This window comes from Coenobita brevimanus, chromosome 23 (assembly GCF_032717465.1).
Source record: "Coenobita brevimanus isolate Jiangsu-jjx chromosome 23, ASM3271746v2, whole genome shotgun sequence".
NCBI classification, from domain to species: Eukaryota; Metazoa; Arthropoda; class Malacostraca; order Decapoda; family Coenobitidae; genus Coenobita; species Coenobita brevimanus.
In genome coordinates this window covers 36,578,743-36,603,468 of record NC_136976.1, presented here as the reverse complement: position 1 = coordinate 36,603,468, position 24,726 = coordinate 36,578,743, and the positions used below count along the sequence as shown (strand labels likewise).

General features: G+C 41.4%; 1 protein-coding gene across 1 annotated transcript in view; it reads right to left on the bottom strand.

Annotated features, from left to right (window-relative positions):
- Positions 1 to 24,726, bottom strand: part of LOC145392944 (ubiquitin-like protein 7) — a 367,352-nt gene that overhangs the window by 227,505 nt on the left and 115,121 nt on the right. The window contains exon 4 of the mRNA XM_080267231.1: positions 3,125 to 3,258. Coding sequence (XP_080123357.1) covers positions 3,125 to 3,258 — 134 coding nt within the window. The remainder of the gene's footprint in view (positions 1 to 3,124; positions 3,259 to 24,726) is intronic.

The following is a 24,726-nucleotide window of genomic DNA, read 5'->3' as shown; positions in this document are numbered from 1 at the left end:
CTTGTAAAATCTGCTTCCAAGAGATTAAGTGTGCTAAGCCGACTCCGTTCCTTCTTTACCCCTGCACAATTGTTGACTCTAGACAGGGATTTTATCCGCCCCTATGTGGGGTAAAACTCTCATGTGTAGGGTGACTCCCCACATACAGCTCTTCTCAATAGGGTGGAGTCAAAGGCTTTTTGTCTCATTAACTCTCCTCCTCTTACTGACTCCCTTCAACCTCTGTCTCTTCACCGCACTGTTGCATCGTTATCTCTTTTCTATCGCTACTTCAATGGTCACTGCTCCTCTGAACTGTCTGCATGCATTCCTCCACCTCTACGATAGGCGTGTAGCACCCGTCTAGCAGCAAACTCTCATCCCTTTTCTGTCCAACCCTCTAATGCAAGCTTTAACTATTACTCCCAGTCCTTCATTTATGCAACAGGTCAACTCTGGAACTGTCTCCCTCTGTCTGTATTTCCTGCTTCCTATGATCTCCAGTCTTTCAAACACAGTGTGTCCAGGCATCTTGAAATGATCGAATCTTGAATTTGGCTCTCTCTTGTATTTTGTTTTTCTCTTGGAAGGAACAATTTTGCAGGCTCACGGCCTTTGGTTCCTTCTTCCTCACACACACACACACACACACACACACACACACACACACACAACCACTCAAAAAGACGATCGGAAGGTGACGTCCCAGCCCCGTCACGCTAGCATCGACCTGTCGACTTAGGTCTGGTTCCGTCACCAATGGGGTGCCAGCATGCTTGTACATGGGACTGAATTGAAGACTGCAGTCAAGAAATTTGCACGCCTGCACAACGTTCACAACTTCAACGCATCTGTGAGTTGGCTCTTCTGATTCAAACTTTGGCATGGACTTACTGGCCGTAAGGCATGTAACAAGGCTTTGAACGCGGTAGTGGAGGAAGTTGAATCATTTAACCAGAAAATGCAGCACCTGATTGAGAAGGAGGGCTTTGCTCTCGGTCAGGTGTACAATGCTGACAAAACTAGCCTATTCTTCCATTCCTTGCCCACCAACACCCTGGCAAAAGAGACAGAGAAGACTGTGCCTGGTCAGTAGTTGTCCAAACAATGTGTCTCGATGTTGTGCTGTGCCATTGCTAACGGGATGCACTGCCTCAAACCTGTTACTGTTAAATGTGCAAAACAGCCATGTTGTCTCTGTGGGTTGATGGATAGCCTGCCTATTGTGTGGTATCATTCTGTGGAGGCCTGGTTTACTGCTAAGATCTTCAGAGACACTTTGTGATGGAAGTTATCCGATATCAAATGGAGGAACTTGGCATCCCTCGCGGCCAGGTAAAGGCTCTCATGATCCTTGGCAATGTCCCCGCGCATCCGTCGGTAAAGGATGTGGTTGCTGGAAACGGCTGTATTGGGTTCATGTTTCTGAAAACTAATACGACTGCTCCCATTCAACTAATGACCAAGGTGTTAGCATGGCAGCCAAGAGACTGTACTGTCAGAGATTCCTTGATAAGGTGATGGTGCTGCTTGAGGATAAGGAAGGGGTCAACACATATGAGGAGCAGACCTTGGAGAATCTGCGGTGTTACAACATCAAGTCTGTGGTGTTCAACTGGGCCAATGCTTGGAAGTAATTCTCCATCAAAACCTTGGAAAAGGGGTTGGTCTCGTCTCATTCAGGGATGCGAGACCGTGCACAACTGAAGGATTTCGCGTGAATGATTTCCACCTTAGGCTCTGAAACGCTGGTGAGGTTGTGGATGTCAACGGCGTGAAGGACTGGTTGGATGATGACGCTGGCGATCCAGGTTATCAGACGTTGTCTTATGAGGACATCACCGCTGATGTCTCTGAGGAGCCGACAGAGGAAAGTGACGAGGACGAGGATGAGGGCCCTGACTCTAGCCAACCTACCACTCCGTCGCTCCCTCGTCTTGATGCGCCATGGGCTGGCACTGAGCAGACGCTTGAGCATGCCCTGCATCCTCATTTGCAAAAGGGAGTTGGTGCCACTCAAGCTGGCGATGGATCTGCAGGCAGTCAGGGATGCTGTCACCCTCCGACATAATCACCACACCTATCCTCAGACGAAGATCGGCTCATTCTTCAAGCTCGCCACCCCAAGTGCCAGACCCTTCTCCCCACCTCCACAACCACCATCCTCTTGGCCCTAGTCTTCACTCTTGGACCCACAACTGAGCACACTGACAGTCAGTGAGTCACTGTTAAACGTGAGCTTGCAGCTGTCTTCTGAGAGTCCTGAGGTGGGTAGGGCTCCATCATGTCGCCGCACGCCCTCATTCATTGGCGGCTTCAACGGCAGCGAGGAGGAGGAGGAGGAGGAGGAAGTGGAGGCAGCGGTGGCGTCCTACACTGGGAATGAGCTGCTACAGATATATTGCATGTTGAATTGATAGGCTATTTACAATATCTCATATTCAGACTGAAAATCCCATTTCTTGTTGAGGTGTTTGTCAGAATGACCAGATCTGGTGCGGGAGGGATCCACAGACTTAGAAGTCTTAGTAATGGTTTTGTCATTGTTGAATCTGCCTTATGATTGATGGGAATAGAAATTGAGTGTTTCTGTGTTTTAATTTGAATGGAATGTTTCCTGTGTCAGCTGCCAGCGGCACAGGCCATTCTGTAGCTGATCTGAGGTATAATAATGTAGGCTCTCTCTTGTGCCTCACACTGGTGATGGGAACAAGTTTAGGACCATGCTATACAACTGGTGTTTTTTGCACCTTAAAATGTCTCTGGAGATGAAGACAGCTGCACTGGAACTGTTCCTGAGCATCCCTAATAACAGGTGCTAAAAGAGGTTTCAGTAAGAGTTAGGCAGGTTGAAGGTGTAACCCTTCTCTTTCACCACACTTTTGTAAGACATTTCCTATACATCTGACAGGTCATTATAGAACCAACTCACAGCCAACAAAAATAAGTGGAGATACATGAGAAAGACTGTTGTGAAATGCAATAAAGAATAATAATGTAGGGTGGACATGATGAATATCTAGTGTAAGAATGAAGCTGAGAGTACTGTGACAAATAAAAAATGTACATCATCATCATCTTTTACCTTTACTCAGTACTAAAGAAAAAATAGGGGGAGAAAGGCAAAAACCAGCAAAATGCTTACTTAGAAAGGTTGTCAGGATTGGTAAGTCCCAAGAACAGCTCTGGGTCCTGGAGCACAGCAAAGGCAGCAGGATCACTCCGCACTACAGGGCACCCAGATACTACCTTCTCAAACATTTCCGGAGTGCATAATTTCTGTAGAAAGAAAAAATTGGAAAAATTAAATCAGCCAAAAGACATTATCAATATCATCTCTGACCCTCTGCTACCTACTATAACACTCTCAACAAGCGATAGCCATGACAGGACTATCTCAAGGCTACTTTAACTTCACATAGCTCTTTCGCTTGCTCAAACACTCCTCTTCCTCTTTTCTCACCAACGTAATGCTCCACTTTCTCCCTATCACATGTGGTCCGCCTCTTCCAATATTATCCTCAGCCTCATATTCAGACTGTCTTTGACACCTTAACTGTGTGCACTCTGCCCTTATGGGCGCGCAACTTACCAATTATACGACCGTGTGGGGCAGCATATTTTCGGAAAAATAAAGTATCAAGAAATAAGCCTAAACATTAGGGCTGGGCAAGAATCGTTAAAATTGGAACCGACGGTTCCGATTCTCAATGGCAAAGGAATCGCTGGAACCGGTTCTAGAAACGGTTCCAAAGAGTAGTTGACATAATTGCTTTCTATTGTAAAGCCTTAATTTGCCAATTGGGAAGGAATGCATGTGATGTAGGTGCATTAAATAATAATACAATTTTAACTCTTTATTTTGCGGGAAGAGAAAATCTAATTTACCAAAACATAGTTTTATAAAAAATAATAATGACAAGCATTAGGAAATTTTAAATAAACATATGCTTCTCTTTACCAAAAATAATAATGCCAAACAATTAAACCATTGAGAATTATTAAACATATATGCTTCTCTTAGTCTTTATCAATAATGATAATGCTAACTACTGGGAAATACTGAATAAACATGCTTCTCTTTATCAAAAATATTTATGCCAACCATTGGGAACTATTAAATAAACATGCTTCTCATAATTCACTATCAGTGACAGACTGCAGTTAACAAAACATAACAAAATATAATTTCCTTATTAAAAAACAAACATTAATTTTGGAAATAAAGTTGATTCACCACTATAATGAACTAAAATTACCGATGTCTAACTTGTTAATTGAACACACTAATTTGTAATTAACAAATATCTCTCATTTGGCACTTATTCCATATTCTTGTTGAGGAATAATATGTTTACTAGTGTTGGCGGAGCCGCTTCTTGGGAACTGGTTCCGAAGCTGGGAATCAATTCTGAGTTTACCTGATCAGAATCGCTAGAACCGGTTCTTGCCCAGACCTACTAAACATGCAAAAATCGATGAAAAATGGATGCAAAACGAAGGCATGAGATGTTATCTGCGTGGTAATACGTCTCTCCTGGCTGTGGGAGGAGAAGGGGAGGAGTGAGGGAGGAGGGCGGGCAGGCAGCTCAACACCAGGCGCGCCTGGGGTAAGGCTGGTAAACTTTTCACTCATTTGCTTTTTCTTCACCACTGAACACCATACCATTTATGCATTCTTTACACTATTCATTGTCTTCAAAATCTTATGTATGTGTTTTCTATTTTACTTGAACACTTGTAACGATAAAACTTACGTACGTATATACTATTTTACTTGAACAATTATAACACTATCTATCTATCTACAGCCCGACGCCCTATTCCCGCAAAAGGTGGCCGCAGACAAAACGCCTCCAAGTCGCTCTGTCACCCACCATTTAACTACCCTCCCCCCAACTCACCCCCCCCTCCCTCATATACCTCTCAACTCCATCCCTCCACCTCATCCTCGGTCTACCTCTCCCTCTCCCTCCCTCCACCTCACCTACATACACCCTCTTAGTCAGTTTTTCATTCTCCATTCTCTTCACATGTCCAAACCACCTCAGTGTATTTCTCCTAATCTTCTCAACCACATCCACATCCACCCCACAGCGTTCCTTCACTTCTTCATTCGTCAACCTGTCCCTCCACGTCACTCCACATGCTCCTCTCAAGTAACTCATTTCCACTGCTCTCACTCTTGACTTGTTCCCCTCTTGTAAGGTCCATGCCTCGCTTCCATACGTCAGGGTAGGGATCACAATACTATCATGCAGTGACTTCTTAACTTCCATACTCACCTCCCTATTTCTCATCACTGCTTTCAGTGTACCAATGACCTTCCTTCCCTGCTGTACCCTTTCACGCACTTCATCCCCCAAAGTTCCATCCTTACTCATCACACTACCCAAGTACTTGAATGCACTCACATTCTCCATATCCTCACCATCCAACCTCACTGCACACTCTGTGACTTCATTCCTCTCAAACACCATAACTTTACTTTTGTTTACCTTAACTTTCAGATTCCTCCTCCTACACACTGTCCCAAATTCATTTACCAAACCTTGCAACTCCCATTCATCTTCACTCAACAGTACTTTATCATCAGCAAACAGCAACACCGAAAGCTTCCAAATCTCACCCTCATTCATTAGAGCCACCCCCACATCCACTGCCCTACCCTGCACCTCCTTTACAACCCCATCCATGTATATATTAAACAGCCATGGAGACATCACACAACCCTGTTTCAGTCCCACATTGAGATCAAAGAACTCACTCAGCTCACCATCCACTCGCACCGTAACCCTAGCTCCCTCGTACATACTCTTCACAGCACTCAACAATTTCCCCTCCACTCCATATATTCTTAATACCTTCCACATACCTTGCCTATCTATTCTGTCATAAGCTACAGAATATATATTATGTATATTCTATTTTACTTGTTTCAAGGCTTGGGAGAGTAGAGGGAAGGACAATAGGTGACAAGGATGCCTTATCACTCAGTTTCACCAATAATTTAGGACTGAAAATGGCTGGACGTTATGTAACGTGGCCCGCCTTCTCATGCACGGATGTTACGTAATGTCGCCCGCCTGTTAGGGATTAATCAGCTTCTTTATACCCATTTAGATTTTCCACATCTTGCTATTTACTTTTAATGACATGGCAAAAAATGAGCAATATTGAGTGACTGATGATACTAAATCACTTAAGGGGATCATAGTGGCATCTTGGAATGTGGGTATTATGTACAGCACGGGGCATGGTCAAGGCAATGACTGGGATGTCGGTGGATGTCAGCTGTGTACAGCTAGTCAGAATGAGTGCTGGAAGGGACTTTCGGTATAAGATATTTTGGCAGGGATGGGCAGACGGATATGGTGATGTGGGTGAACTGGATCAGGAAAAATGGATGGAATACTTCATGAGAGTGAATGAAAGAATTATGGTAGTAAAAATTTTGTTTGGTTGGCTCATTTTTCCATTTATATTGGCATACGCTCCACAAGCTGGTCTACATGATGCAGAAAAAGATAGATTCTGGGATGACTTACTATATGTGGTAAGTGGTAGGGGGGATAACAAGATTGTAGCTTTGGGAGGGGACTTAAATGGTCATGTGAATGATGCAGCTCAAGGATATGAAGGGGTACATGAAGGACGCACCAGCTGTATGAGAAATGAGAAAGGGGAAGGGATACTTAAGTTTGGAGAGACAATGAATATGATTGTGTGCAACAAGCATTTTAGGAAAAGAGAGAGAAGGTTGATTACACATGAGTCCAGAGAAAATAGTAGCCAGATAGACTATTTCCTGGTCAGGAGGGTTCATAGGGGGATGGTGAGGGATGTTAGAGTTATAGGGAGAGAAGTGTGTGTGCAGCAACACAAATTACTGATATGTGACATGGTGCTTAAATACCAGGTGGTGAAGAAGAGGACCTATGCACCTAGGAGGAAAATACTGAAGTTGAAAAAGCAAGCAGTGAGGGATGCCTTCTACTGTATAGTGTGATGAGTAGAGTCGTGGCAGAACAGGAAGCTGTTGACAGAAGTGTTAATGAACAGTACAGAGCTCCCAATAACAATCTCCTGTGAGTTAATGATCCAATGTGTGGATGGACATGGGGCCCCTTCAAGATGCAAGGTAACATGGTGGCGGGATGAGAGTATAGAAGCTGCAGTTAAGGAGAAAAGAAGACTTCTCCTGGAATGGAATAGGGGTGGTAACAAAGAGGAATACTTGGCTGCCACCAGTGTTAATTGGGGAGACTGGTAGGTAGGTAGGTAGGTAATAACTGGTCATTGTAGAGAATCACTGCCACCAATGTTGGTGACATAGAGTATAATAGATTTTTATCTATCTATTGCCAGATGCCTCAATCCCATACTGGGTGGCCACAAACAAATCGCCTCCATGTCACCCTGTCCCCCGTCATTTCACTGCCCTGCTCCCAACTCACACACCCCTCTCTCATATACCTCTTCACCCCATCCCTCCATCTCATCCTCGGCCTCCCCCTCCCTCTTCCCCCCTCCACCTCACTCACATACATTCTCCTTGTCAGTCTCTCACTCTCCATGGCCAAACCACCTCAGTGTGTTCCTCCTAATGCTTCCTATCACATCCACATCCACACTACAACGCTCCTTCACATTCTCATTTGTCAGTCTGTCTCTCCATGTGACTCCGCAGGCTACTCTTAAATAACTCATTTCCACTGCTCTCAATCTTGACTTGTGTCCTTCCAACAACGTCCAAGCTTCACTTCCATAAGTTAGAGTTGGTATCACAATACTGTCATGTAATAACTTTTTCACGTCCATGCTAACTTCCCTGCTTCTTATCACTGCTTTCAAGGAACCAGCAACCTTTCTTCCATGCTGTATCCTTTCAAGCACTTCACCCTCCAAACCTCCATCCTTACTCATCACACTACACCCAAGTACTTAAACATACTCACATTTTCCATTTCCTTACCATCCAACTCACTGTACATTCACTGACTTCGCCTCTCTCAAAGACCATCACTTTACTCTTCCCTGCATTCACCTTTAGATTCTGTTTCTTACACTCTCCCAAACTCATCCACCAAGCCTTGCAGCCCCCTTCGTCTTCACTCAACAACATAGTGTTATCTGCAAACAACAGTACAGGGAGTTTCCAAACACTACCCTCTCTCACCAGGGCCACTCCAACATCCACTACCCTACCTTGTACCTCTTTTATTACCCGATCCACATACAGATTGAACAACCATGGAGACATGACACATCCCTGTTTCAACCCAACCTTCAAAGAGAAAAATTCACTCAGTTCACTATCCACACACACTGCAGCCTTAGCACCATCATACATACTCTTCACAGCATTCAACAATTTCCCATCTACTCCATATATTCTTAATACTTTCCACAATCCTTGTCTATCCACCCTCTCATATGCTTTCTCCAAATTCATGAAAGCCGCATACAACTTCATTCCCTTCTCTAGAAACTTTTCCACTAAAGATCTAACAATGATTCTCTGATCTACACAACCTCTTCCCTTCCTAAAGCCTCACTGTTCTTCTCCAACTAATTCCTCTGTTCATTCCCTAACTCTGTCAATAAGTATCCTACCATACACTTTTCCTATTACACTGAGAAGACAAATGCCCCTATGATTAACACACACTTCTTTTTCCCCTTTTCCTTTGCACAAGGGAATAATTATACCTGACTTCCAATCCTCCAGGACTCTACCTTCCTCCCAAGCCAATCTGCACATCTTCTACATCCATTCTACTACTATCTCTCCCCCATGCATCAGCATTTCACCACACACTCCATCAATTCCCGGGGTTTTCCCCAATTTGACTTTCTTCATTGTTTCCACAACTTCTATCCTACTGATTTCTTCCTGTCTTCTCACCTCCCTCCTGCTCCCAGCCACTTATACTTGCATTCCTTCCATCCTTTATGTTCAACAATTCCTTAAAGTGTTCTCTCCATCTGCTCACTTTTTCTCCCTTCTCCACTAGTAATCTACCATTTTTATCTTTCACTTCCCTGCTAACTTTACTGCCACCCTGTCTTACTCTCTTCACCTCTTTCCAGAACATTTTCTTACAGTCCCTCCACTTTACACTCAAATTCCTTCCAAATTCCTCATCCACTCTCTACTTACTCCCTCGTACTAATCTTTTCACCTCTCTCTTCCTTTCTACGTATAACTTTCTCTTCCGCCTCTCAACTTCTTCCACGCCTCTATTTCTCATCCATTCAATGTATGCTTTCTTCTTTTGTGCCACAGTCTGTCTCACCTCGTCATTTCACCACGGTGTTCCTTGCACCCCCTTTCGTCTTCTCTTCACCCCACACACCACACCATATTTCTTCTGTGAATACCCTGCACACACCATCCACATCCCCCATCTGCTCCAATTCATATTTACCCATCGTTCCGCTACTTTTCTCTTATATTCTGCCACTTTTTCATCCTCTTGTAACCTTTCCACTCTCTTTGCAACTACTACTTCTTCCCTTCCTTCCCTTCTTCTATTTCTCCATCTTGCTTGGATCTTGTTACTGGCCACCACCAAGTAGTGGTCAAAAAGTCCACTCCCCCAACCTCTATAAGCTCTTGCATCCATTACACATCTTCACATCCTTTCATCCACACACACATAATCAATCATTGCCTTCCTTTCATTCAGTTCACCATCCACTCTTCTCATCACTCGCCGTGTATACCTGTGGATCATTTTGTGCCTGAAGAGGGTACTGGCTATCACCAACTCCCTCCCAGCACAAGTGTCCACTAATGCACTGCCATTCTCATCTACCTCAGCAGGCACACCCCACTCACCAACTATTCCATCCACCTTCACATTCCCTACTTTACCATTCATATCACCGATCAAAAACACTCTCTCATTCCTTCCAAACCTTTCCATGCACACTTCCACATTTGTCCAGAACTCTTCTCCCACTCTGCTTGCACGATCTTGCGTTGGCGCATAAACGCACACAATCACCCATATTTGTATTCCAACTTTCAATCTTACCCACACAATCCTTGACCCAACTGATCCATACTCTCTTATGTTCTTCTTCCATCTTTTACTCACAAAAATACACACACCTTCTTTTGCTCTCTCATTCTCACCTACTCCTGCACATATACCCCATCCATAATCCCATTCTCTCCTCTCCATTTAGTTTCAGTTACTCCACATACATCCACTTTTGCACCCTCAAGCACCTGGACAATCTCTCTTTCTTTCACCTCATCTTTCACACCCCTTACATTCCATGTTGCGATCAGTACCATGTCCATTGTCCGGTCCTTGGTCGTCATCCTTTGGTCAGTCATTGTCCGAGGCTTCTTGTTCATTTTTTTTTAGTTAGCTGTTATCTGGGGAGGGGCATTAATCCTCTGCCAATCCTTTTAGTCGCTTCGTACGACAAGCAGGGATACTGGGGGAGTATTCTTGAAAACCCCCCTACCCCCAGATTTCTGCTGCTGCCAAATGTAGATAATAGGCGAGGCACCTCTTGTTGCCAGTATAGATTAATGTAGGCTGCTACCACTGTAAAATGGTGAGGTGTCAGATGGCTTGTCATTGGTTTTATCTTGGGGTAGGTATTTCTTCTGTCTCACTTGCCCCTGTCTATCTCATATAGAAAGTGAAGGTGAGGTATAGCCATTCTGGGATTAAGGGGTTTTTACTGTGACAGTTATGTCAATAACAGAGTGATGCAACCCATGTATTGCTGGCGTGACGGTGAACCTCCTACAGTAATCTACCCTATCTCCTAAGCTTCCTTCTCTCACGTTTCCAACCCCCTTCTGCCTTCTCTGGTTGTCTATAGCTCCTTCTTCCGATTTCTAGGAATATACACTGCCCTGTGTGTGTGTGTGTGTGAGTGTGAGTGTGTGTGTGTGTGTGTGTGTGTGTGTGTGTGTGTGTGTATTTACCTATTTGTATTTACCTATTTGTAGTATACAGGAATTGAGCAATGCTCGTGTTGTCCTGTCTCCATATCCACATTTATCAAGTCTACCTTTACACACATGAATGTTTTTCTCATGCACCACCTCTTTGTCTAAGTCGTTCCAAATATTTAAGTATTTACCTAGTATACCTAATTGCGATATACACGGAATGTACTATGCTCGTAGGTTTCCGTCGCTGTTTCTCAATAAGTCGAATTTAACTTTAAACTCGTTTAAGTTTTTAGACTGGACGATCTCTTTGTCCAGGCTATTCCATATGTCTATACTTCTGTAAGGATAGCTATATTTCTTGATATCCTTCAAGCAGCTTGACTTTTTCAATTTCATTCCATGTCCTCTTGTTGCTCTCTTATCCCATACAAACAGATCCTCTTTGTCAATTTTATCTACTCCCACCATGGTCCTAAACACCGCAATCATGTCTCCCCGCTTTCTCCTTTCCTCTAACGAAGGTAAATCCAGTTTTTCCAGCCTCTCTCTGTATGACAGGTCTGTCAGACTGGGGACCATCTTGGTTGCTGTTTTTTGTATTCTCTCAATCTTGTTTATATCTTTCTTTTTGTGTGGGGACCACACTACCGCTGCATATTCTAACCTGGGGCGAATCATGGCCACTATCAATTTTTTCATCATTTCCTCATCCATATAATGAAATGCTACTCTTATGTTAGTCAAGAGCTTATAAGTCTCTCCAACTATCTTGTTAATGTGCTTTTCTGGTGACAAACTATCTTGGACCAGCACTCCCAAATCTTTCTCTTCTCTCCTTTTTGTGATTAATTCATTACCCAAAAAATAATTCAGTGATGGTCTCCTGGTACTTTTACCCATTGCCAATATTTTACATTTTTTTACATTAAATTTCATTTCCCACGTCCGGCTCCAATTGTGTATCTTATCCAAATCCTCCTGAAGTATTTTACAATCCTCCTCAGCCTCTATCTTCCTCAAGATCTTTACATCATCAGCAAACAGACTTGCATAACTGTTCACTCCATCTACCATATCATTTACGTAAATTAGGAACATTACTGGCGCCAACACTGAGCCTTGAGGGACTCCACTTGTTACTTCTCTCCATCCAGACATTTTTTCCTTTATTACTGTCCTCATTTGTCTGTCTCTCAAAAAATCTCTCATCCATTCCAGAAGTTTCCACTTTAGTCCTCCTATATATTCTAGTTTCCACATCAGTCTCTTATGAGGTACCTTGTCAAAGGCCTTCTCTAAGTCTAAGTACACACAATCCACCCAACCATCTCTCTCCTGTACCACATCAATCGCTCTTGAGTAAAAGCTCAACAAGTTTGAAACACATGACCTTCCACTTCTGAATCCAAACTGACATTCAGCCAAAATATTCATCTCTTCCAGATATTTTATCCATCTGTCTTTCAGGATTCTCTCACACAATTTTGCGACCATGCTGGTTAGAGACACTGGTCTATAATTCAGGGGTTCTTCCCTGTTTCCTCCCTTGTAAATTGGTACCACATTTGCCCTCTTCCATTCTTTTGGCACTTTCCCCTCTTCCAGTGAGCATACAATTAAGCTGTGAATTTTATCCGCCAGTTGTTCTCTGCATTCCTTCAGTACCCAATTAGAAATTCCATCAGGTCCTGGGGCTTTCCTTACATCTTGAGTTTCCAGTAATTTATACACTTCCTGTACCTCCACTTTTATATCTTTCATCACCGGAACATTTCTAATCACTCCCTCCCCTTCCACAAGCTCCTTTTCTTTAGTGAAAACTGACTGGAAACGTTTGTTCATTATTTCTGCTTGCATTGCCGCATCCTTAAAGACCTCTCCTTCTACTTTCAGCTTGGTGATTCCTTCCTTTTGTTTCAATTTGCCATTAACAAATCTATAAAATAGTTTGGGTTCATCCTTGCATTTGTCAATTATACCTTTTTCAAAATTCCTTTCTTCTTCTCTACGTATTCTTGTGTATTCATTTCTGGTTCTTTTATATTCTTCCTTTGTTCTGTCGTTACCTCTCTTTCTCCAATTATTCCACGCCTTATCTCTCTCTTTTTTTGCTATCATACACCTTCTATTAAACCACTCCTTTTTCCTGTTTTATTTCCCTCTTACTCTTGGTACAAATTTTTCCACTCCCAAATTATAGAGGTCTAGAAAGATATCCCACTTCCTCTGTATCTCTCTTGTTTCTCTGAATTTTCTCCAATCTGCATTTTCAAAAAAGTTTCTCAATCCTGTAAAATTTGCTTTGCCAAAGTTGTATCTTCCCTGTCTATGAAGCTCGTCTCTTGGCTCGACGTTTCCTATTAACATCTGGAACTCAATGACCACGTGATCACTTTTTCCCAAAGGACAGAGATATTCCAATGACACTATTACATCGGGTTCTTTGGTGAACAGTAAATCCAACCTTGCTGATGTGTCCTCACCTCGAAACCGTGTCTCTTCTTTGACCCATTGCGTCATCACATTATTCATTATTATATTTAATAACATAGTGCCCCACGAATCCTCGCCGCCTCCCGAGTACCATTCCTCCCAGTTCACCTCTTTACAATTAAAGTCACCCACCAAAATTATATTATTGCTTTTCTCAATTATTTTTTGCAAGTAGTTAGCCATATCTGACAACATCTCATGGTATTCATCATCCTTCCATGCTCTCGTCTTTGGGGGAACATACACTACCGCCATATCTCTCTTAACATTCTCTCCAGTTTCTAATTTCATATACATCACTTCAGCCCTGCCTTCTCCCATTTCCACAGTATCTACATTTATGTTGTTCTTCACTGCTATCATCACTCCTCCTCCCTTTTTTTCTTTTCTGTCTTTTCTCCATAGTTTGTATTTACCATCTCCCAAATGAACATCAATATCTTCTCTTAATTTGGTCTCTACAAAGCACATGACATCAGGTTCATGTTCTCTCAAGAAATCATTAATTTCGATCCTTGTCGATATAAAACCATCAACATTAGTATATATCACCTTCAAATTATTTTTGACGTTTTTAATACCCTCTTCTCTCCTACTCTCTGTCCGTACCACTTCCTCAACTTCTGATCTTTCACAACCATCCCCCCTAGTTTCCTTCACTTCTATTTCCTTAAATACCATTTCCTTACTTTCATATCCAATACTGTACTCTCCAAAAAAAAGTATTACGTTCTTCCTCTGTCCTCTTATCATTTTTTTCCTTTACTTCTTCCTTTAATGATTTTAAAACTTCTCTTTCTTCTTCATTCAGATCTTTTCTTATTATAATATTTTCCATCCCCGCCTCTTTGCTTAATTTCCAGGTCACTTTAAGTATCTCATTTATTACACTTTCTGATGTAAACTTGACTCTCATTGGTCTTGTTTCCCCTTTCTTATAAGGCCCTATCCTCCTTACTTCCTCAATTTCTTTTACCCACTTGTCTCCTTCGGGGTCAATCTTGCCTAATATTCCTCTCACCATGTTCGTGTCTCTCTCGAGTCTTACGAACCTAACCTTTTCTTCCTCTTCCCTGTTTCCAAATACTACCACACATCTGTTCCTTTCTACAGTTTCTCTCACTATTTTCTCTTTTTTCTTCAGTATTTTCACTACAATTTCTTCCATTTCTTTCTTGTTCATTTCCCTTTCTTCCTGGATGATCTCTCTTAAGCTGACCACTTCTTTCTGTTCTTCTTCTACATGTGCCCACTTTGCCTTATGTTCTTCTAATACATTACTCACCTTCTCCATTTTATTAGTACTCTCTTCTAGTTTCCTCCTCAGTTCAACATTTTCCCCCTTCAAATTCCTAATCTCTTCATTGGCTGTTTCATTAGACTGGATCAGACTCTGTATGGTGGTTTCCGTATTTACTGACACATCCTTTATCACTAGATTCTCTACTTTCTTTTCGAGTTCACTAATCCTCATAATTAATGTTTTCACCAGGTCCATGACATTGGTATTAGCATCAAATCCTTGAAATTCCATTCCCTCACTGTTTACATTTTCGGCCATGTTTAATGTACCGGTAAAGTACCAAAACAGCTGTTACCGAATAAACCACAAACATTCATGTATACTATAGCCAACAAATCTTTACATTTTTGGTAGTCTACTAACTTTCATTATTTTAAATTTAAAGAAAGACCCTAGGAGACAGGACAGACAAAATTCCTGAAACTACTCAAGGTTTAGGAGCGATGGCTGGGACGTCTGCTCTCTCCGGCTGTTCGTGTGTGTGCGTGTGTGTCTATTACTTTTCTGTCACATGAACTAACTGGCTTTCGTCAGTTACCCTACGTAACTGTCTGGTATGTGTTTCCCATACATTATGTGTTTGCATTCTGACGAGAGGATGTTCACGTCTCTACCTGAACACCAGACATCACATATTTTGCTAGTGTCACATGCTGTGCTAGGATATATTAATGCCTATCACGGATTGTGATATGACATATTAATACCTAATACAGATTCTGCTATGATATATTAATTCCTATAACTATTACATATTGCATAATGTTATGACATATTAACATCTATATCCCAAGGGAGGTGGTAATGTGGACAACGAAAAAGCTTGGGATCAAGGAGTGGCTGATTAGAGTGATTATGGCTATGTATGTGGGTGCTTGCACCCAGGTGAGAGTGAATGGAAATTTAGGTGATATGTTTATGTGAAGCTACAGAATGTGGTGAATGCTTCTGGCATATAAGATGGAGCCAGGATTCCAGGGGCTTGAATGATGAGTGAATGGAAGCATGGCCCATTGAACTGGGCAAACTTGGGCTGTCTGGACACTGCTACTCCTCACCCTGCCCAAGGATGGGAAAGGAGGTCCAATTGATGATGATGATGATGATGATGATGATGATGATGATGTCTTCCATTAATGTTGGTGTGCATCCAGGTTCAGCCTTGAGCCCTTGTTTTTTATCACTGTGCTTGATGCTCTCTCACATGACTTCAGAAATGGACTCCCGTGGGAGATATTGTATACCAATTATTTGGCGTTGACTACAGAAAATAAAAGGGAGGTGGAGGAAAGATTTAGGAAATGGAGAGATGATATGGAGCACAAGAACTTGAGAGTAAATGAAGATAAAATGAAGGTGATGCATATAGGGTTGGTGGCAGTACTGTCAAAGACAAGGGAGTGTGCCTATGTGTGGTTTGCCACAAAGACATGGATGGTAATTCCATCTTGTGCAGTACTTGTGATAAGTGGGTGCATAAAAGATGCAGTGGTATTAGAGGTAGACTGCGAAATAATGCTAATTTCGTATGTATGGTGTGTTGGGGAGAGCATGTGAAGATTGTCAGGCATGAAAGGATTGATCTGGCTGGTGAGACTCTCGAGTGTGTGGAGTTTTGTTGCTTGGGAAACATGTTATGTGCTGGAGGTGGGGCTAGAGCTAGCTCTGTGGCTAGAGTGAGGAGTGGTTGGAAGAGGTTCGGGGAGCTGCTGTCTCTGCTGACACCAAGAGGGCTCTCCCTCCATGCTATGGGATCTTTGTATGTGGCATGTTTTAGAAGTGTAATGCTGTATGGTACTGAGACCTGGGCAGCAATGGAAGAGGATATTCATAGGCTCAAATGTACAAAAATGACAATGAGTGGGTGGATGTGCAGTGTGTCCTTGAATGTGAGGCCTGGGGGGGCTACGTTTAAGAAGGAAGAGTCAAGGGGAAGGATGGGACTGCAGTGTATTGGTGTTGTGATGAGGAGGGGTAGACTGAGATGGTTTGGGCATGTACAGAAGATTGAGGATGACACCTGAAAGCAGAAAGTGAGAAGTGTTAACACTGGGGGTAGGATTGCAAAAGGCAAAGTCACAGAGTGTGACCTACTGGACAAGAGATTGAATAACAAGGCTTCCAGAGATCATGCAGCACGAAGAGTCGCCACTGAGTGACCAAGGCCGATGCATGCAAGCAAGTTGGAGCCTTTATAAACAAAAATGAATCAAACTCCTATCACCTTTTCTTCTATTCTAACATACTGGTAAATTACTCTGTTACTTGCACCATCTTTCCTGCTCATGTCTGCAACTGTTTTGAAATAGATCATTTCTAAAGCCTGTAACCCAGAATGTTTCTGTCACTTACTCCTCATGTTTCAGTGGAGTTCAAAGAAGTACAAAAAAAAAAAAAAATTAACAGACTTTGTGGTCCTTTCAAATCTCCTTGTTACAGAGATGACTTGATCATAAGAATGCCAGCAATAATCCATTTTCATTTAGGATCCTTCCTCCTACCCTTCAAAATACTACAAAGAACTCTAATAACTCCTCCATGAAGTGCGCTCGCGTTAACCTCACAGTCCATTTTGCCACATTGATAATATTTTCCAGATTTTCAAAAATATCAGCCTCCTACAGCTCCTCACCTCCCACTTGTAACTTGAAATTCATCTGACTTCCATTCTCTATCCAGTACTGCATGCAAAACATTTGTCATATTCTTTCCTTTCAAATATCAACACTTTGCATTCAGTTTTATCTTTCTTCTGAAAACTCTTCCAAAGTCATTCACTACTTTTTTCAAATCACTCACTTTCTACAATCAAAACTTAATCATCAGCATACAGACAAGCTACTGGTTTTCACGTCACCAATGAACTCCCAGTTTTACTCCCGTATCTCCTGTCTTTATTTAATCCCAATGAAAACAATGACTGTAATGGAGTGATTCAAGAGAACTGTATATTAATATGGTTGGTTTTAGACTAATACCTTCCATGACCATCGCAGCATTTACTTCAACAAACATGGGACAAGGGTATGGCACTTCTGATTTCTGACCTGGACCATATCTCTGATTAGGGTAAAAGTAATCCCATTGTTTTTTATGGGTCCAAACCTTAATTTCTACATCTTTTTACTTGCCATAATCTTCCACAGGAGTATCCATTAATATATTTTAACAATTGTCAACTCAATCCTGCAATATCTTTGAATATACCTAGGATTTCATTTTCTCAGATGTTATCATGGAAAGATCATATTACCTCTCATGCAAACTCTGCCATCAAGAGATTAGGTGTGCTGACTCTGTGTCTTCTTTACCTCTGCACAGCTGTTGACTTTATACAGAGGTTTCATTCGTCACTGTGTGGAGTACAACTCTCATGCATGGGGAGGTTCCCCACATACAGCTCTTCTCAACAAAATGAAGTCAAAGGCTGCTCATGATGGTATCAACGGTGTTGGGATGGCATACAGTAGAGTTGCAATACGTGACAAAGGGAAGCAACAATCTTACAATAACAGGGGCATTTAATTTCTCCCTTAATTATTCCGTGACATGATAATATCACTTAGTTGCATGGGAGAAGCTGAGGAGGAAGTGGGAAGTGCATGCATTTAGGTACTGGATTTCCAGATGGCTGTATTTGTTTACAACTTGTGTGCTGTGCTTTTGTTGGTTGCTGTTAGAGTTCTTTGACTCGACCTGACCCACGTCCTATACCTGCCGCTGCCTGCCCCAGCTGTGTTGGTGGTCGTTGTGCCTAGAAACATTTACTGGCATTTATTTACTTCCTCATTCCACATTTCATATTAGAACTTTCAGCACACAATTCCAAACTAACTTTAGCTATCCCTATGCAACCTGAAAGTGTTATGAACACAAGAAAAGCATTTACATTATTTCTCAAGAAAAAGTGAAGTTGTTGGACAAAGCCCAAGAAAATAGTAAAACTGTTGGAAAAACTTGCATGTGGTGTAAGGGCTTAATGCAAATGTGAATAACAGAAAGACAATGAGACAAAATAAATCAGGTGTGTTTACAATGTGGACAGTTTCTCTGCTGGAGTGTGATAAAAAACTAAACTTGTTTATGATGAGGGAGCAATAAAATTCGTGCTTCTGTGTCAAGTGTAACAGGTGTGAAAAAGACGTTTTGACCAATCTTTGTTATGAACTGACTCACTCAGGGCTAGAAAATTCGGTTCTTACAGTGTGTGAAGAGTCAGGGTGTTGAAGTAACAAGTTAGGTAAGATAATAATGTAAGTTTGATTCTTGAAAATTATACTATATATACAAATTATACTGCTTGGCTGACTTGTTTATAAATCAGGATTATTCCATAGTGTTTATCAGATGTTGTAAACAATCACTCCATGCTGATGATTTCATTTTTTTTTCTTTATTGTTGATGACTAATGATATTTTAAAAAACAGTTTCACTGTGCATTTATTTTAATGATAATGTGCCGAAAGTCATTCTTGACAAAACACGTATGATCCTGGGAAGCAATTTTTCAAATGTTGATTAGGTCAGAAGTTTTTGCCTGGTTGGTAATGGGAGCTTTGAAGGTTAGGCTTAGTAGGAATCCTTGGTGGTTAAAATTATGGGGAGTATTAGGGGCAAAAATTTTTGACTGGGTTAATTTAGGATACGCAGATGTGTCCAGTCAGTGAGATCAAATGTAAGTACACTGCCTTGGGTGTGTTAACCCCTAACCACCAGGTGTCGATTCGAACTGACAGCAAAGAGGCCCCAGATTCCCACTGGGTGTCAGTAGGAACTGACACTGTGTTTGCGCCACAGTTTGAAGTGGCCGCCACTTTATATAGATCTTTTCCACGTGATGTCACGAGTCATGTGACTTTTGTTTACGTCGCCATATTGGACGGCAAATTGTCAGACATCCAGAGAGAGAGAATTGCAGAATCCAAAATTGTATTCCACTGTTGTGCCTTCAGCTGTAAGACAAGGCAGAAGACTGGAAGTGGGGTAAACTTCTACCAGTTTAAGTGTGCGTGGGAAAAGAGGGGGAAGGTCCATGTCACAGGCTTTGTTTTGATATTATTCCAGAGTTTCACCTAAACCAAATCTGACATAGTAGTGATGATCAAGAATGTTATATGCGTAAGTAAAACCGATTAAATTACAGGTTAAGTCATACTTAAGTTAGGTTAGGTTAGGTAAGGAGGTTAGGTTAGGTTTGGTTAGGTTAAAGCATATAATTTTATTCAATGTTTTTCACTGCGATTCATTTGAAACTGATATTTATGTCATGGTGGATGATTTTAATAATGGTGCAGTACAGAATATTGCTCAAGATTTCAGCATAAAACTTACATACCATTGTGAGCCTGTGTGCTAAAGATTGTTGCAATTAAAACTGAAGCAAAATTACTAGTACTACTATTTATAATTTTCTGTTTTACTTAGAAAAGAATGTTGCTCCACAGAAAGCAAAACTGTCAATACATGCTCCAATTAAATGTATATATTCCACTTAGCACAAAAATACTTTAATTACAAATAATAGGATAAATAATGTACTTATATCAACAGCCCCCTGTATTTTTCTTTTACCAGGTATGTAGCTACTAAGATTTTTTTTTTGTTAATATAAAATGTAAAAACATAAAAACCGTATTGTTGAAGTCTTTTACTTTTATATTGTGGTACTCATTAGCATGAAATAAATAATCTTAATTTACATTTGTGCCAGTGTTTTGTTTCAGTTGTAATGTAAAAGTTAACTTCAAGAGTAGTTCTGACAGTTTTGGGCTATACTATCAATTATGAATTTTATGTAAAACTACTTAAGACATCAGTATATAGGCTGTGTGTATGTTTCTAGGTCTATAATTATTGAAATTTCCAAAATATGTAAATTTTCTTGGTAAAAATCCAATTACACCCAACTCACCTTGAAGCTTAAAATTTTCATTTTTAAATGTTTTATAGTGTGATTAATTTGAATCCGATATTCATTTCTGTCAGAAATTACTTTTTTTTTTTTTTTTTTTTTTTTAATTCCAAAGCAAGCTAACCCAATCAACTTAACCTAACCTGACCTAACTTAGGACCTATCGTTAAGATTAAGAAGAGAGGATAACTGCAGAAGGCCAACAGCCTCATGCTAGACAGCTCCCACAAGAGTGTGACTAATTTACCCTGCCTGCAATAGCCCATGCAGGGCCATGCTAGGCAGCTCTTACAGTAGTGTGACTACAAGAATGACAAATTTTGTATGCAACCCACACCTGTCATACGCTTATCTAGCCTATGCTTGCAACTTTCTAAATAGGGGGATGCAACTAGGGTACATCACTGGGAAACCAAGTCATCAACTACTCGATTCCCAGTCAGTGTAATACAATCCCTCCCCCCTTGGCCCCACGTCAATAATTTGCTGATTACCAAGTCGATTTACAAGTACCATATGTCAATCCCAGATATCTACATTGCATATACACAATATGACATGTCTGTTTAACTTGAAGGATGCCCCGGTGAACTTTGATGGAGTGTTTACCAAATAGTGATAGCAATCGCCACATCTGAGATCTGGTTTTAGTCCCCAATCTTTGAAACTTATGAATTTCTCCCTAGATATGGTGTAAGGATCCCTACGTCAAGTGGGGTTGGTGGAGGATTAGTGCCCCTCCCTGTAAAACAATTAACTCTAAGCCCTTGGCCACCCTGACTGGGATACATGGCATCTGGCAATGTAATGTAATGTATCTAGCCCCAAACAATTCATCTTGTTCCTGTACAGATCTTGGTGGCATTGATTCAGATATCTGCATATATCTGACAGTTTCATCTCTGATAGCCCTGTCTGGACAGCAATTACTGCGAGGAGTTTGTCGTCCAATATGGAGTCGTAAACAAAATCACGTGATTTCTGTGACGTCACTGGAAAAGGTCTATTCTCACCATACGCTAGGAAGAGAGTCCAGCCAGCCAAGCCAACTACACCTCAGTCGCCTCTCTGACTGGCAGGTGTAGGACGACTTTTTCTTAATCTTCTCGTCCAATTACGTTACTGCCTTACGTAGACTTCTGCCCCATCCATCCCTGACAAAACCTTTCCAAGGATACTAGGAAAGGGCTCAGTGATAGTGCCAAAGGCTGTGCCTTGGATGCCACTGTATCTTGTTCATCTAGTAAAGGAGAAGTTATAACGCTGAGTGTAAAGCCATAGTCGGGGTCGCAAGCACACGCATGAACACATCCTACCTCTCGTGCTACAAATTAGTCCTCTTCCTCACGTCCTTACTCACTGACTCAAGGACCTACAGACCTGGGGATACTTTTGTTCGCAAGAAGGAGAGTTGGTGAGTAATGTGGTCTTTAATTTGTTTCCCTAACTGTTATAGTTTCTGAGATATTAAGGTTTGAAAAGAGGCTATTTTTGGAACAATACCCATGCAGGAAGAAAGAGCGCACTGTGACGTGTAGTATAAACAGCCTAGCATTTGAGGGTTAAGGCAAACATATTTGTAATAACCTATCTTTATACATGTTTCTAAAGACAAATATGAGGATCCTAGAACCTAACAACCTGTTTTACATGTAAATACATGTCACGTTTTGACAAGAATTTGATTCAGCACCAGGTACAGGCAAACCCCGATTTACAATACTGCTATAGTAGGACTCGCGCACGTTTGCGGCTGTGGTGTGGCCCGCACCTGTGTACAATGGTGCCACGTTTCCCCAACTTGCGATGTGAAACGGAAGCTATTTATGTACAAGGCATCACAAATTCGATAAATTCAGATGAATAAAACTTACACTTCTGTATTTTGATGGATGAATCAACAGTAATCTTATTATGCATAAAATATTTATACAGTAACACAGAAACATGGCATACATATTGTACATTGTTGCTAAAAGAAATTGTAGTCACTTTTAATGGTTTTTAGCGTAGTTTTAGGGTGGGTAATAATATCACAGTTATGGATACAAGATAATGAGCCTGAAAAAAGAAGAAATATGCCAATATCCAAAGTAAAAGAAATAATTCATGTAATTCTTGTGAGTGGCAACACTTACACACCCATCTGGCCTAAGTTAAAGTACGTACCTCCGTAGACCCAACCATAGCTTGTACAGGTGTTGCTAGGGAAAAATGCTCACATTTACCGGCTTTTACCATAATTTTAAGGACGAGGAATAATCACATTTATAATCATAAGCTAATATGTAGGACAAAATAGTAGGCATATGCCAATACCGAAGTAAAAAAAAAAAAAAAAAAAACATTATTCACTCGCGAGCGGCAACACTTCCACACCCAGTCGGTGAGAGAGCGAGAGAGAGAGAGAGAGAGAGAGAGAGAGAGAGAGAGAGAGAGAGAGGCAGGAGAGGGGCATGCATTGAATGCATTGTCGGCATCACTAAATATAACAAAACCAAATTAACAAATGAAAGCACAATTATAAATAACTTATAAAAGAATCAAAAGTACTCAGGGTGGCTCACATTTCCCGCCAGGAGAGAGAGAGAGAGAGAGAGAGAGATAACGGTATAGAAAACGTGGCAACACTGTACACAGGTGCGGGCCACACCACAGCCGCAAACGTGCGCGAGTCCTACTATAGATGCGATACCCTAGAATAGTGATGGGGGTAGAAATACCACCCTACCTCACCTAGCCCCTGTTTTGCGATGGGTTTTCATTTTTTTGTGCTGATTTTGATGATATTTTAAACTTAAATTTGTGTTTAGGTTGACTTATAAACTGTTTTTAAACTTATATTAATATGCTTTAGTCATAGGTGGAGTGAACAGTCATTTGGGGTATGGATTCTTGTCCAATGGACGAGATAAAAAACAGTGTGGAAAACAAGGCGACTCAACAATGAAGATTTCATGTTTGACCATTGAACTGTCATCTAACCTATCATGGAATACAAAATAAAAATTTTTAACAAATACTGATAATTATGAAAACTCCACTGAAGTGCTTGTTATAGATATGTAAGAAGGCATGGATGAGTGAAACTGTGCCTGCAGAGTGAAAGACGGCTGTGATTGTACCCCTGTACAAAAATAAAGGTGAGCGAAGTGAGTGCAAGAATTATCGTGGCATAAGTTTATTGAGTGTGGTAGGGAAGGTATATGGAAGAATTATTACACAGACAGTACGAGAGATATCAGAAGTCCTAGTGAGTGATGAACAGGGTGGCTTTAGGAGTGGCAGAGGACGGATGGACCAAATATTTGCAGTGAGACAGATAGTAGGGACGGCTTGTGAGAAGGACCATAAGGTGTTTATGGCATTCATGGATCTGGAAAAAGCATATGACAGAGTGGACAGAGAAGGATTGTGGAAAGTTTTGCGCATGCACGGCATAGAGGGTAAGCTGTTAGGTGCCATCAAGAGTTTTTATGATGGTAGTGAAGCATGTGTAAGGGTTAATGGGCATCTATGTGAATGGTTCACAATCGATGTGGGAGTGCGACAAGGTTGTGTGGTGTCCCCATGGTTGTTCAATATATACATGGATGGGGTGATGAGAGAAGTAAAAACACGAGTAATAGAGAGAGGGATGGCATTGGAAATGAATGGTCATGGATGGATTATCTCAAATTAGCTGTAAGGTGACGATGCAGTACTGCTTGCAAGTACTGGAGAAGAACTTGGTAGGCTAGTTCAGAGTTTTGCTGATGTCTGTAAGTGTCGTGCTTTGAGAGTAAATGTAGAAAAGAGTAAAGTGATGGTTACTGAAAGAGAAGGTGACTCCCAGTGCGATGTAAGAGTGAATGGAGAGAAACTGGAATTGGTGAGAGAGTTCAAATACCTGGGTACAGTGAGAAAAGAGAGGAAAATGTGCAAAAGAAGTTGAAAGTAGAGTGACACAAGGAAGAAAAGTAGCTGGTGCAATGAAGGCCTTGATAAGAAACAGAGGCTTAAGTGTTGCAGCTGGACAAGGCTTACATGAAGGAGTGTTAGTGCCAACTTTAACATATAGGTGCGAGACTATGGTGTGGCATGAAAATGAAAAGTCAAGAGTAAGAGCAGTG